This window comes from Channa argus, chromosome 13, assembly GCF_033026475.1.
Source record: "Channa argus isolate prfri chromosome 13, Channa argus male v1.0, whole genome shotgun sequence".
Classification (NCBI taxonomy): Eukaryota; Metazoa; Chordata; class Actinopteri; order Anabantiformes; family Channidae; genus Channa; species Channa argus.
In genome coordinates this window covers 21,445,128-21,460,008 of record NC_090209.1, presented here as the reverse complement: position 1 = coordinate 21,460,008, position 14,881 = coordinate 21,445,128, and the positions used below count along the sequence as shown (strand labels likewise).

The window sequence follows — 14,881 nt, the reverse complement described above, 5'->3', positions numbered from 1 at the left end:
GAATGTCCAAGGACATAATCGTATCAAATATCATTTGTGTTATTTACTTAAAGCATGATTTTTTTCACAATCAAGATCCATCAACGATTTGTCAGAATTTCAGCGATGTAGCTCAGCACAAGGAGCCCAGCACATTAATGTTTGCTCTAAGAGGTTGCTGCTCTAAGAACATGGCAGACAATGCAGGCAGTCCAGGAGACTGGCTGTGGCCTGGAAGAAAGATGAATGACTAGGAGGAAGATAGATCAGTGTATTGCTGACTCATGGTGCTTTCAACAGAAATGTATGGTGTGGTGCTTGATAGTAGAAAGTAGCTTGGCCGGTTTTTATGAGGATTTTAAAATGGGATTAATAGTATTGGATTTATATGGGGCTCAGCTGGTAAAGGCAGTCGTCCACGAACCACAGAGTCAGTGGTTCGATCCCTGGTCCCGGCTATATGTCGAAGTGTTTCTGAGCAAGACACTGAACCCCTAACAGCTAGTCCGGATCCGTCAGAAAGGGCATCCGGCGTAAAAACTGTGCCAAATTAACATGCGGACAATGATCCGCTGTGGCGACCCTGAACTCACGGGATAAGTCGAAAGGACAAAAAAAAAAAAAAAAAATTTAAAAATTAAATGACCTCAAACAAAGGTATGAATTGAAGGTATGAATTAAAAACAGTTTTAAAGTACGGTAGCACAGTTTAAAAGGTATGGTAGATTAAAGCTAGGTAATTGTGTCACCCGCAGACTTCTCTCAGCAGGGCCTGATGCCTACTGTGAGGTGCAATGATAATGTATGTCAAAACAACATGAATGCTACATTCAGTATGTGCTATCACATACTTTAATAATATGATATGATTAAGTTTTTTATAACCGGAAAATATATTTTAAAAATGAAATTAATGTCAGGGAAAATGGATGGCTTTACTTTTACTGCCTGTTTTGACATGACAAACCCTGCTAAAATTATTGTGTGTCTGCCAACTACCCAAAATTAGAACCAAAAGGACTAGAGTGAAAAGGTGAACTGTAAAGGAAGAGTTATTTAATAGCAACTCAAACTGTAGTTGCCTTTCAAAAGGTTTTATTTTCAGGGTTGGTAGAAAAACAAGTTTACCAAGTTCGGTAGCACTGGAGAACTTGGATTACGCACTTTTACATCAGACAATCACTGTGAATGCTTCTTTTAATAACAAGACTTTTCACTGTGTAAAAACCTGAAGCAACACTGCTCATATTTCTATCAATCAGATTTGTTTTTTCCCTAACCCACCCAGAATAATACTGAGACATGAGGAAAAAATGAATTTCTTTCTTTTACATCAGATAGCGCGGCTTTAAAAATAACAATCTCTCCATGGAGAACTTCAAAAGCCACCTTGCAGCCTAGATTTTTATGTCCCAAACTTCTTCAAATCATTTCTTTGAGGAAATATGTGAAGTAAAAAATTATATTACAATTACTATTTAAATCCTTTGTAATTTTTGGCAAAAATGGGGTACTGGCATACTCTGAGAAAGAGATCTTCATGTCTAAGGTAGGATCAAAGTTTTTTTTACACCAAACTTTGGATCTTCTCAGACATTTTAAAATCTAGATAAAAATAAAAGGAACTCTTACCTTCTTTGCAGCATTGATGCACCGCATGTATTCTTTGGCAAGGTCTGAACACTTTAGGGTCTGGTCTCTGTTCTCCCTGTAGCAGGATAAAATCTGAGCCTGCAGGCTGGAACACACTGGGTCTGTATTGTGAGACCTACAAAAGACAAACACTGAAATACATAAAGATTGAATCAAGAACAGAGGAAAGAAAATAGTGACATTTGGTGCCCTCTTTCTCACTGACAGTGTAAATTTTGGGCTTACTGAAAAATAATCTGAAATAAAATAATGCCGACTGAGCATCAATATCTGACATTTGACCAGATACCTCAAAAACACTGATTCTGAAACACACTCCAGAAGTTACGTATCCCAATATGGCTTCATTTGCTGGGAATTTAAGTTGGTTTTAGAAAATAAATAACCAAACCCTAAAACGACAACAACGTTAGCTTCCTGAAGTTAATAGGCACATCAGCTCCCTGGATGAAAAAGGAAAAAAAGAAAAAAACACTTCTTATGCACAGTAGGTAAAGCTGGGCCAAGAAGAAAAATAAGAGTCAATTTGTGAACGTAAGATTACTAGAAAGAGATTTCATAAATAAAAAGACACAAACGTTTAATGCATCTAGTATTACCAATCTCAGAAGATCCTGTGTAGTGATTTCTCCTCTGTTCTGTGCTGAAAAATATACATAGCTTTATGGCAATATAGAGACTTTGAGTACTTCCCTTCAAAGAGACTGAGTTTGGAATCGCTAACTGGATTTATTGAAGAGAGTCCGTCTGTAATATTGGTGCAGAACTCTGTGTGTGAATAAATGAATGAGGTTTTTGTACTAAATTGGGCATCGGCAGGAAAGCCACACATAGTATGGAAGTGCACAGGACTAATGAGACAAAAGCTTCTTTAGGTTTTATTACAGTGAAACTAACTAATCATGTACATTTCCTTCTACATAAATCAACCACATTTAACACTAATGACTGGCTTTATATACAATGCCAAAAAATGAACCCTATCCACAGTGTGTTGATTATTCCTATATTCATTTTCTTGACCCGTTCTAACATCAAATTTTGGTAAATACAGGTATGATTTGTATTGCATAGTCCTAATGAACCATTAAATCAAATTCCAGAAAGCGCATTTTTCACTTTTCTACACGAGAATCACCCAGATATAATAGCACCACAGTATCACGCAAATAAAAATAGCAACTACTAAAAGGTATAAAAAAAAAAAAAAAAATAGAATGAAAAAAAGTACAAGAAAAAAATTCACAAGTCTGACTAAATACTGCAAGGCAAGTCAAAGATGAAAAACAATTAACAGAAACACCCACTGCCAACTGTTTAACAACTTATGGTGGTCATACAGTAGTGCGTGCTTCATTGCAAATCGTGCAATTAGTGCAAAATCACATTTAATTGAGTGGGTAGGATCATTCTGATCAAATGCAGCAGAAAAGTGTGCTTTGAGAGATTGAATTAGCCATGCTTAATTTGATATGTGGGCTGTTTTATAATTGGTCTTTGCCTGTCTGTGTGATTGTTAACTATGACAGATTTGCTTCCTGGGTGCTTCGTTGTAATGGATTCTGACTGACTGAAGCAGAGACAAGCAAGTTATGTACGCCCACGCAGGTATAGAAAGGCACACGCACAAATGTACACACCCACTTACACACACGCCTCTCAACATGCTGACACGTCAATCTCCACCACATGGCGCCCCAGCTTACGTGCTTTCGCTATGGGGAGAATTTAACACCAAATTTAATTGAAAGCCAAATTAAAGGCTCTTTCTAGCTTTGATTTACGGAGAAGCGCTGACCCCAGTGTTTCAATTACAGCATATTCAGACAACCCCACACACTTTATCACTGGCAAAAATACGGATGATGGAGACAAAGACCGAGATTATCCGAGCGTGAGTGATAGATGTTAAAGAGGAAAATGAACAAAGAGACGGAACAACAAATACATGTAGGAAAGATAAAAAGATTAAGGGGAAGGAATGAAGCATGTACTGGAGTTTTTCCACAAGAAAAGATGATGGTCTATCAGATTACTCTGTTCTCCACTACACCACCTCAAATTCATCGTGCCCGTTTAATTTGTCTTATACTTTTAGTCTTTGTCTTCTTTCCAACTCAGTTTTCTTTCCTACTTCTCCCGTGCTTGCTCATTTCTCTCAGCGCATTAACAACATAGTAAGGTCGACACCAAAGCGCACCATCTGTATCTCTCTCTCCATTTGAGGGAACGCAAGATAAGGAACTCTCCTTTAATTTGAAATAAATGGCCTTCATCAGGGAAGCCAAAGTCTCCTGATAGCGCAGCGTGGTTTATTAAAGGCGCTTGAAGCAGAAAATTGGTTCAGCGGCAGCAAAAGCTAAAGCTCTGTCCACATGCTACACCAAATTGAAGGTGAGTTCTTAAATCAACAATATTAACTGAACCGCTTACGAAAATAAATAAATAAAAATAGAGAGAGGGAGCAGGAGAGGCCTTGCATTTTTGGCTGTAATGAGCTATAGCAGCATCCGTGACAGCCCGTCGAGCCATGTACGGGGTTGTTGTTAATGTGCAAGTGTGCTACAAAGGCATTTTAATGTGTGTAGGAGCAGTCATTTTAGGGGAGTTCTCTACGCATCTGTGAGTGGTAAATATGACAAAATATAAACAGTAAGATTAGTTGCTTAATTAATGGTGCTGCCCATTATTTTTAATCTCCGGCAGCGAAAGCGGAGGCGGGTGAAACACACAGGCCTCAGACTTCTGGACCACGCAGACCGGCTTACTGAGACAAAGGCGGGAAAAGAAATGAAAGGGCAGAAATTGGAAAAAGGAAAAGACACAAAACACACCACCAACTACAAAAGCCTCTGGCAAAGCTACGAGACTGATAAGGAAGATGCTTTTATCGCCCTTAGACCATGCGTCTCACTGAGTTACAGTGATGTTTTTTGTGTTTTACTTAATGGCTTTGGCTATACTCATGCGGCATTGTTTGTCCTATGCACCATTTTATTTCTATACTGTCAAGTACAAAGTATTGGTATCTGTGTTGTGTTTCAGGCTAGTAATTAGAAAATCTTATTAACATCTTGCCCAAAAGGAAAAACAAAGAGAATCCTATACTAAATCGAGGACTTTAGTCCAGATTCAGTCAAACCTGTGACATTTTCACACGTTTTGGATCATATCATGTAGTGGCCTTACACTTAAAACTACTGTATCCTCCATGTTTTATCACATGTATGAAGTGTAGCACACTTCATAGTTTTGAATTTGAATGTCAACAACATTTTAAGTAATACGAGTATAAGTGATGCACAAAACTCAGATAAATAGCTGACTACCTGCATCATTCTAGCAGATACTTTTAACATTGCAATGGTAAAGTCACGTTTTCGTCAAAGACAGTGGGAGCCAAACAAGCAAAGGTTATTGGCTCTCTATGTATTGTATGTAAAATGTGAAAACATCCAAAGAAATCCAATTATAAAATACAATTCAATCCAACGTAATGAATAAATGTTCCTTCATCTCAACCAGTTTAATAACCAGTCCGGAATAGTCCACCATGCAAAGTGACAAGCACATTGTTATTCTCCCAACTTGTAAGTTTGTCATTCAAAACATAGACAATACATCTGAACTAAATATTCCCTCTCTCATAATCAGGGTAATAAAAGAAAGAAAACAAAAACATGTTATTTATGAAAAAGAGCGGTTGGACAGCCACTGTCTGCCTCCAAAAAGTCACACTGGAACCATCCAAATATGCAGGTATTACATGTTTCTGTGTCCCCAAGTGTCCACGTCATGCTCAGATCACAAACCCTCAACCTTGTTTTTGTCTATTTTTTTAACGTTCTTTTTGCTTTATTGCAGTGGTCTTCTCTGCACTGAACATCTTGAGTTTATGCTGTCAAGATTAAAATCATGTTTGATTTTCGGTTTGACACCCTATTTCTCCCCCTACAACTCTTGTCAATTCCTCATCTAAGCCTCTTGTCGAGAGGGCTGCTGCTGTTTTTGTAGCTGCTGTTCTCTCTGAAAGGACTGTTACAATGCTATACAGGCCTTTTATAGTGGGAGAATATAGCATTTTGTACATCTATCACTCCATATGTGGCTTTGATGGTAGGCATTTAGTTAGTACTCAGAAATCCAGGTGACTGGATCCTGACTTGCTGACGCAATATACTTAACTTTTGACTGACGAGGCTGTAATACTGCAAATGACATTTATAACCGTTTGCCATTTTTTGAATACACTTGTTTGTATTCTTGTTGAAAGTCACATGAGGAGTTCTTTACCTTTACTCTCATGTATCATAAATTGATTTGGCAAATAATTAATCAGCATAAAATGAAACTTCCCATTACCTCTAAATTACCTCAGACAAAAGTAAATGTTCAGTGTTTTGTGAATTTTTCAAAACCTGAGAATTCCAGGATAATGCTCGTTGTCCATTAAGAACTCCAATGCTCAGTAGGATGAAGGAGATGTTTTGGGGTAAAGAGGTCCACTGTTATCTATTTAGGCAGGAAATTGCATTTTGCCACGTTATAGGGTCAGAATTCCTGAACGAACTCTTTTACCATTACCTTCATTAATACTGGTGCAGTGGTGAAGTAAACAGAGAAACGAGAAATGATAACAGGAGAAAACGAGGCTGGACAAGGTGAAGAGGAAAACAGCTAGAGACAGATTTGCCTCTTATCTGTGGCTTGTAGCTTGTATGTACCTGGACCCTGACAGCTTTTCAATTGTCTGCGGGCACACAGACTCTTTCCCTTTATCTTGTATCTCCACAGTCCTTTACTCAACATCTCCATCTCTCCATCACAAACGCAACCAGAAAGAAGGTGCTCTATGCACTAGTACTCAGAGCTCACTTTACCTCCACTTCATTGTTTATGAGAGATAGAGTACTCCATTCCTCTCAATGCCAATCACCTTCGCAACTCCTTTGTCAAACATTTCAATGACTTTAACATGGTGTTTGTTAACACTTTACTCATTACACTTTGCTGGTCTGTGCAGAAGTGGTGTAAAGAGGTAAGGTACCTTCCATGAAGGACAAATATTGTGAAAAAGGAAACGATTTATATTCCCATGGACTATTGTGAAAGTTATGTATAGTGATTTTTGCACATTCCAATATATTAAATATTTGAGGACATCATGTTAATGTAAAAGCTCCTTTTTCCTTTATCATGTAAAGTGTGTCCATCTCTTAGTTTTTAAAATGATATATATTTATTACAAACACATTTAACTATTCTTCTAATCATACTGCCAACTACACATCCTTTACTTTATTAAGAGAACCTAAATTTAATCTAAACCTATCGCTTCCCCTTCATCCGCCTCTACATTCTTCTATTATTATATTTTCTATCTTTATGCTTTTGAGTGTTTGAGCTCATTGCACCACTGCATACATTTTTATGCCTTTAACTCTCATCATTTTCACCCATTAAACCCAGGGCAGTATCATTGCTGTTAGTCTCTCATTTAAAGATTTTATAAGCTGTTTAAAAATGTACCTATATATTTTTGGGATATTTAAGAGACACTACTCTTCCTAATGTTCAAAAAGAGCCTGTCACTCATTCAACCATCTGCCAGTAGCTGACTGTGTAGGTAGAGGATGTGTTGAGAACTGCCTTTAATCAAAATACTGTAAAATATTTACCACTGGCACAGCCCTGGTTAGACAAAGGGGTATCATTTTTACTTACATGATTAGATGTTGTAAAGATTCTGTTCTTTTACTTAGCGAAATGAAAAACAAAAACAATAATCTATTATCTAAACCGCTTATCCTATTAAGGGTCATGGGGGTACACAAGCTGATATTTGTGGAAGATGGGGTACACTATCAAGGTATTAACCCTAATCTTAACCTTAACCCTAATATACAGACAAAGCAGTAAGCTAATCTGTTGGTAACCTTCCAAAAATAATTTTATATAATTTGAAATAGTGTGCTATAGGCTTGTTTAATCGTTTACTTAACATGTAATAAAAACCATAACTCAGTTTTGAATTTTAATTCTAAAGAATAATGTTGAAGAATAAAACTAATGAAAATGGCATAGACGAGAACGATGCTGCCCTTAACCTAATATTTTGTTGCACAACCAGAGACATTGACCGCAAACAAGTGAGCTTTCAATAACACTCGAGTATTGCTAACAGTTTTGCAAATCGTCTCGAGCAAACTATTCCAGCTGTCTCACTTTAGAGAAACTACATGTTTCAGCTGCTTCAATAGATGCCTGCCAGTATTCAGATCAGGGCTCATGAAAGGTCACTTCAGAAGAGTCCAACCTTTTGTTCTTAGTCCTTCTTTGATGCTTTGGGTTAATATGCTGTTGTAGGACCAATAACCTCTGACTGAGACAGAGCTTTCTGAAAACTTTGAAAGCCTATTTCTTCATCTGTGAACACAGAGCTGATGAGGTTTGGCAAAAGGCTCATGTTTAGTCTTATTTGTCCAGAGGACATTCTCCCATAAGGATTATGGCATGTCAATGCCAGGGTATCTGCACACGTTTTAAAATCATACTGAATACTTAAGACCTTTTAAAAAAAAACTCCACAGACACAATTTACTTCACTTTCTAGGGCAGAACACCGTCTTTGACCTCCTCGACATGGATTTTATGGAGGAAGAGGATGATTCTACCTTCCTGGCCTAGCAATCAAGGCCTCCTAGTGCCACTGACACTGCTCCCTCAGTGGACAGCAACCTGTATGATATGTGTAAGGGGGCCGCATCCAAACTGGGAATGCCGTGGACAGCAGCACAGGACGCAGAGGAGGCGAAGTACCTGTATGTACCTGTATGATGGTAAGAGGCTTCTGCCAGTTAAGCAACTTTAACCAGCAGTCCCAGACTGCATGTAAGAGATGAGCCTTTATTAGTCTAGTCCTTTCAAAAGTAAACTCCAATGTTTACTCAAAACTTGAAATTCAGGTGATAAATAACTTGGGGCTAATTGAGCCCCCAGCGGTGGAGCCTTCACTGGCTTATCACCTTCACCCCAATCGCAGGACAATCTCAGTGTCGTCCAACATTTCTCTGCCTAGCAAAATGCATCACCTCACCGTTCCCATTTTCCAGGGAATGTACAAATATGAAGCCCAACCTGTCTGCCCTCTTACTGCAGTTACACTGCTGTCTGTACCAGGCAGGGATCCTGGAGGACATGGGTTGCCCGCTGGACTCAGGGTCTCCTTACCCTGCTCTTTGGGATGAGATCTGCATTGTAGATGACCTCATATTACGCTCCTCCATGGAAGCAGTCCAGGGCTTTGGCTGAGTGATGGGGCTGGCAGTGTCAGGCGAGAGACCCCTCTGGCTAAACCTGTCAGGTTTAAGTGATGTGGAGAAGGCATGGATGCCACTTATGATCCCACAAAGGGTCTTCGGTCCAGCTTTGGAAAAGATGCAAGAAACCAGCACCCTCAGGAAACTAGAGGGTGAAGCTTTTGACCTTTGCTTACCACAAAACCCCACCCCCGCCCTCTATCCAAGCACTGAATAGCAGAGATAATTCTGCTGCTAGCAGACAAACCGTGGCCCCTTCCTGTAGGGAAGGAGCTCCTGTGTCAGGCTCAGGTTAAATCTACCATTCACACCCTGAGGTGGCTTTCTGGGTCTGGCACTAAAAGGCGGAACTTAAATGCAGCACGAATGCCTCCCAGGGTCATTGACATTATTCAAGATGCCAGAGCTGCCTTCACCCTATCCCTTTACAGTGGGAAATGGTAGGTTTTTTCAAAGTGGTGTGGTACCAGGAACACCATTCCTTTTAAGTGTTCAGTGGTGGATGTGTTGTGCTTCTTCAGGAGTTGTTGGAGATGGGCAAGGCTTTCGGCACAATTACGGTTAATTTAGCAGCAATCTCTGCTTATCATGTGGGTTTTGGTGACAAACCAGCCAGGCAGCAACCCTGGTTTGTCATTTTATGAAACGTACACACCGCAAGATTCCAGTTTCTAGGCCGCTTGTCCTGCTGTGGGACTTGACAGTCTGTTTGAATCTCATTCACCAACCTCATGGGCCCATTAACAGTGTGGGTTTGAAATTTCTTTCTATTAAAACAGCACTGACCACAGCTAGGCCAGTCAGTGATTTACAAGCCCTGTCCATCTGCCCTTCGTGTCTACAATGGGCACCCAGGACAGGCTTAGGTGTGTCTACGGCCCAATCCAGCCTTTGTGCCTAAGGTAGCGGATTCGTCCGACAGGTGTTCCACTGTGGAGTTGTTAGCTTTTCATTCTCAACCGTTCCCTTCGGAGGAGGCTTAACAACTTAACACTTTATGCCGCGTGCATGTTTATGTACATAGGACAGTGGGTTTTAGGAAAACAGAGCAGTTGTTTGTCTCATGGGCCACTCCTTATAGGGGCAAGCCAGTTTCTAGTCAGAGACAATCTAACCGGATCATGGCGGCCACATCTATGGCATACAGGTTTTATGCAATACAGGAGTGGGCTATATCTCCCACAGTGAAACACTTAGCGGATGTTAGAAAAAGAACGTTGGGATACTTTACTTAATCACTTTACTTGATTTGCATTATGTTTTATGAGTAAAAACATAATGCAAATCAGCACGAGACAATCGCTTGTAATTTCATCACTTTTCAGCAAGAATTAAACATTGCTTTAATGAACTGTAATGATACCAACAAATTTGTCCATGCATATCATTCTTATCATTTCTAAAAAGATTCTGGAATACATAAAGCATGCGTTAACACAGTAAACAACTTTGATGGCATATTAAGTTAAATTAAAACCAGTTGTAGATCCATCTTACTGGGCTTTGGGATTTTATTACTTGATTTCATCCACTTTCTAAGCTTAAGAACAAACCTGCTTTAACACCATTTCCCTGACTATATTCTGTAAATTAATATCGCTTTATGACTACTCCCCTCAAAACAGACACTTAAACATTCATTGGCATGTCTGCGCACATTTGTGACTTAACTATGTCTAAATTCAATGAACCACATGCAATATTCCTAGTTGGCTTTTTTCCTATGCCATAGAAACTATTCTCAAAATGTCTGCTTTTTATCTCTGGACTCGCCTTGTCATTGCTTCTGGTCTTATAACTGACTGATCTCCATAGGCTGGTTTCCTCTGACACAGTCTTGGAGGATCTGACAAAGACTGTCTATTAAGGCTGGTTCGACTACTACTGTAACTGACAGCTGGCCTTGTTAAAATGCCTTGGATGCTGACCTGAGCAGTTTGACGTGGATATATGCTATGTCTGTCTCCTTCCTCCTCTCATTCTATAAATTTCACCTCTGAAAAGTGGGCTGTCTTCCTCATCCTCTCAATCACAAAATGGATCTACAGTAGACTAAAAAGACCACCGTTTTTAATCCTTCTCTCTTTCATTCTATCTGTAATTGTACAGGTAGAAAAGTCTTGTTAAGTCGGCAAATGCAAAATGCCTCTTTAAAGTGATCATCAGTCATGTATAGCTATCTCTGCTTCAGTGATTGCCAGTTCTACAAAGGCAGGCCACTAAAGAAAACGGCTTCAAAACTGCTATATCTACTGGTATAGAATTAAATTAACTAAGGAGATGTCACTAAAAAAATGTATGCTCAGTTTAGATTTCTTGATACAAAACCTTGATCTGGCTAAAATCCAATTTTTAATCATTCAGAAGCATGGCAGAACCCATGGAATTCGAAGGACTCCTGTAAGGTGGGAGGAATATAAGACTAGTGTTACTAACGACTGGACATCTAGAGTGGGGGAAAGTTGAAGCATGGAGTTAAAAGGGTGGTGGCTATTTGTTTCATTTAAATATTACTCTTTTAATTTGTGGGAACTGCAAACTTCTTGGATTCAGCATGTTCTTGCCAATGCAAGTAAGTTGATAGAGTTGTGCATCTCAGGAAGCTATAATGTTTGGTCTAAAACATGGTTAGTAGAGTCCAATAAGAAGTACTCAGGCAGTACAAAGCCGAACCTTTATCCTGCTAACCAATCCAAGGATAGATGTATGGACAGTACACTGTTTGCTTTTGACTAAAAGCACTATATAAGCAGACCATTTACTTCTTTAACCTAAAGGAGACAAGAAACTGGAGGCTATATGTCGAAGTGTCTCTGGGCAAGACACTGAACCCCTAACAGCCCATTCCCCTCCCCAGCTGTGCAGTGCCGGTCCAAGTCTGGTAGAAATTGGAGATGGTTGCGTCAGGAAGGGCATCCGGCGTAAAAACTGTGCCAAATCAACATGAGGAAAAAGATCCGCTGTGGCGACCCTCAACTCACGGGATGAGCCGAAAGGATAGTATAGACTTGATTATTTTGCTATACTATTTTACTTGTATTTTAATATGCTTCTGATTGCAGTTGAATTTTACCTTCTGTCATTTTGTGTATGCTGTTAATTTGCTGTCTGATAAGAAAACCAGAAATAACAAGCCTCCAAACGTGTCGCTTAATCAAAACTCCTAGAAGAGAAAAAAAACAAAACAAAACTATAACTTTCTGTGATTTTCTAGGCATGGGAGAAAATAATTATATTTATACCTCGAAAATAAATAGAGACAGACAAAGACAAAGATGGGAAAATATTGATAATTTTCTATTAAGCTCAACAGAGTTTGAAGTTCCAGAGTGATACAGCACAGGTCGCTTGCTCTCACAAACACACGCCAGACAGTCACACAGGCCCTATGCTCTCTGGGGTCCTCAAACCATGGAGTACCGGAAGCAAAAGGTCCCATTTTGCTTCAATGATTAGGAACACACACACTTTACTAAATACAGTAAGGCACGGTCGATGGAGTCAGAGGAGTTTAGGAGTCACCCACCTCATATTTTACAGTACCTTTGTTCTACAGCTCTGCATTGCGAGAAACGTCACTAAAATATTTATAAAATAAAATCAGAGTCTGTCTGAAGGTTCTGGCAGATTGCTCTGAAAATGTTGGAAGATGAAGCTATGTGGTTTTCAAACACATTAATGATTCAAAGTGTCTGAATTTCCAGCGCTCGCCTCTCTATTATAAACTCCATATCAGGATCTGTGCTGAAACACTTTTTACACTGATCAAAGCTGCAATGGATAATGATGAAGTTTACCCAGCTATTATGGGCATTCACTTGTTTTAAGAAGAGATTTCAGTCAGTGCTAAACTAAAAAAGGTAAAAACTAAAAAAGATATTTGCTTCAACTGAGTTTTTACCCAGGTTCATTGAAGTAGATGTTCACTACTTTTTGGCCTTTACACAAAGAAATATAAAACAAAAACATTGGTCCAAGTTTTCCTGTAGTTTTCTGTATTTATACTTTTGGATGCTGTTCATCCAACTTAAACTGATCATGAGGCAGGATGCTTCAAGATCAGAATAACTTAATTTTCTGGGAGAAACTCTTTCATGGACTTTTCTCATTACACAGAAAACCCAGATGGCTAAATATACTAAATGCCAATGATATCAAACATCTCACTTGCCTAATCATTGGCTTACAGCAGAGTTGTAAAAAATAAAAGTGAGGCTTTTAAAAGTCAGACCGAGACTGTTTCTTATGGAAGATATAAGTTTAATGCATGCGTTTCCTTTATGTGCTAATTTGTGCTGATACAATTTTGGATTCCAGTATTTTATTGTTTGTCTTTATGCCATACTTTTTCTACTTGTCTCTTGATATCTTGGGACCGTGTTGGAACATAACATCTATCCACTTTTGTTCTGTGATAAATAATTAAATTCTGTACCATTTCTCTTCTGCAAAGGTAACGTCAGATGTCCTATTCTATCATATAAAAACTAAGAGAACAATAGCAAGTGAATAATCTGCTGTAAGCTTGTTGAATAATCTGATAACCAAGTTCTTTGTTAAAACACAGGTTTCAACACACTATCACATCCTCTCACACACACACACACACACACACAATCCCAAAGACCAGAGGATTAGAGGTATTACTGTACAGTATTCCCTAAAGGTAAGATCACCTGCTCTTCAGCTACTCCAGGTTTTAATCTGATGGGTATGGAGGTTTCATATTCCTAAAGTGCTGATAACAGTCTTGAGTGACTCCAGATTAGCATAGAAAAGGTGTAATACCTGCGTGGCACACAATGAGTTGTATATGTACAGTGTGTGTGAGTGTAGGGAGGGTTGAGTGGTTCTTGTTATCATGAGGCGTAAGACAGAAATGCAGCCCTTGGTGTGAATGTATTGTTAGCAGGTGTTTACCTCTTCTGGTGAATATGTACGTTTTTTCTGTTCATATTGTGCATCCAGTTACACTAAATTAATCTTCTGTGTGTTCCCAACTAGAAACCTTTACTACAAACACAATTCCCAGCGATAATTCTCTGTGGGCTTATTACAACGGGTAACTATGGGTTTTCAGATGACACATAGTCATTTTAACTGTTGTTATTATTTATTCATATTAATTGGAGAACCTTGTAAAGCTTTTCAAGGCATGTTCACCCGGGAGTCTTGGAGCAGACCTAGAAAATCTCATCTTGCCTGAGAACACTTTAGGATCCGTGGCTAGAGAGAAGTACATCGATCGTAGGCTACCTTGCTTAGCCTGCTGCCACAACCCAGTACATTCGAAAACATGTAAGAATTTTTCATTGCAAAGTTCCTTCGCAGCAAAGTTGTTTTAGGCTAAACCAGGAAAACTGTAAAGTGTGAAAACCCTTTATGGCAATCAGAGAATGGAGCCTGTCCCAGCTGTCACTGGGTGAGAGGTAGGGTACACCCTGGACAGGTTGCCAGCCCAACACAGAGAGACACACAGACAACAATTCACAATCATATTAACACCTAACATGCATTTCTTTGCCGTCACGGTCACAAACCTAATAGCTGTGAGGAGGCAGCGCTAAACACACCACCGTGCCGCCTGGTACATAAATTGGAAGATAATTTTAATTTGTTTCATGAAGTTGCTGGGACTCGTCATTAGAAAGACTTGTTACTAGTGTGCCACAAAGTTTAACAGCAAGTCAAGGCCTGGTCTCTGACGTGAAGTACAGTTGGGCATTTTACACACTGCAATGGCAATAATTAGCTACCTTTTCCCTGACTGTGGCTCATTACATGTCCATGGAGAAAAGCAAGGATGGGGAAATAGGGTATTGTTAAATTCAGCTTAATTAAAGCGGCCAATTAAAACACTTATCACATTAGTCAGGTTTGCTCCAGAGAGTGTATGTATTTAACTAGTTTTAAAAAAATGTGGAAAAGAG

At 39.2% G+C, this 14,881-nt stretch overlaps 1 protein-coding gene across 8 annotated transcripts in view; it reads right to left on the bottom strand.

Annotated features, from left to right (window-relative positions):
- The window catches only part of chchd6a (coiled-coil-helix-coiled-coil-helix domain containing 6a), a 63,462-nt gene that overhangs the window by 17,237 nt on the left and 31,344 nt on the right, over positions 1-14,881 (bottom strand). For 6 of the 8 annotated variants that reach the window (XM_067527259.1, XM_067527264.1, XM_067527260.1 and 3 more), the window contains one exon: positions 1,612-1,747. In XM_067527259.1, the coding sequence (XP_067383360.1) occupies positions 1,612-1,747 (136 nt within the window). Of the gene's footprint in view, positions 1-1,611; positions 1,764-14,881 lie in introns of those variants that run through there. The other 2 variants (XR_010916377.1, XM_067527266.1) reach the window with 2 other exon arrangements.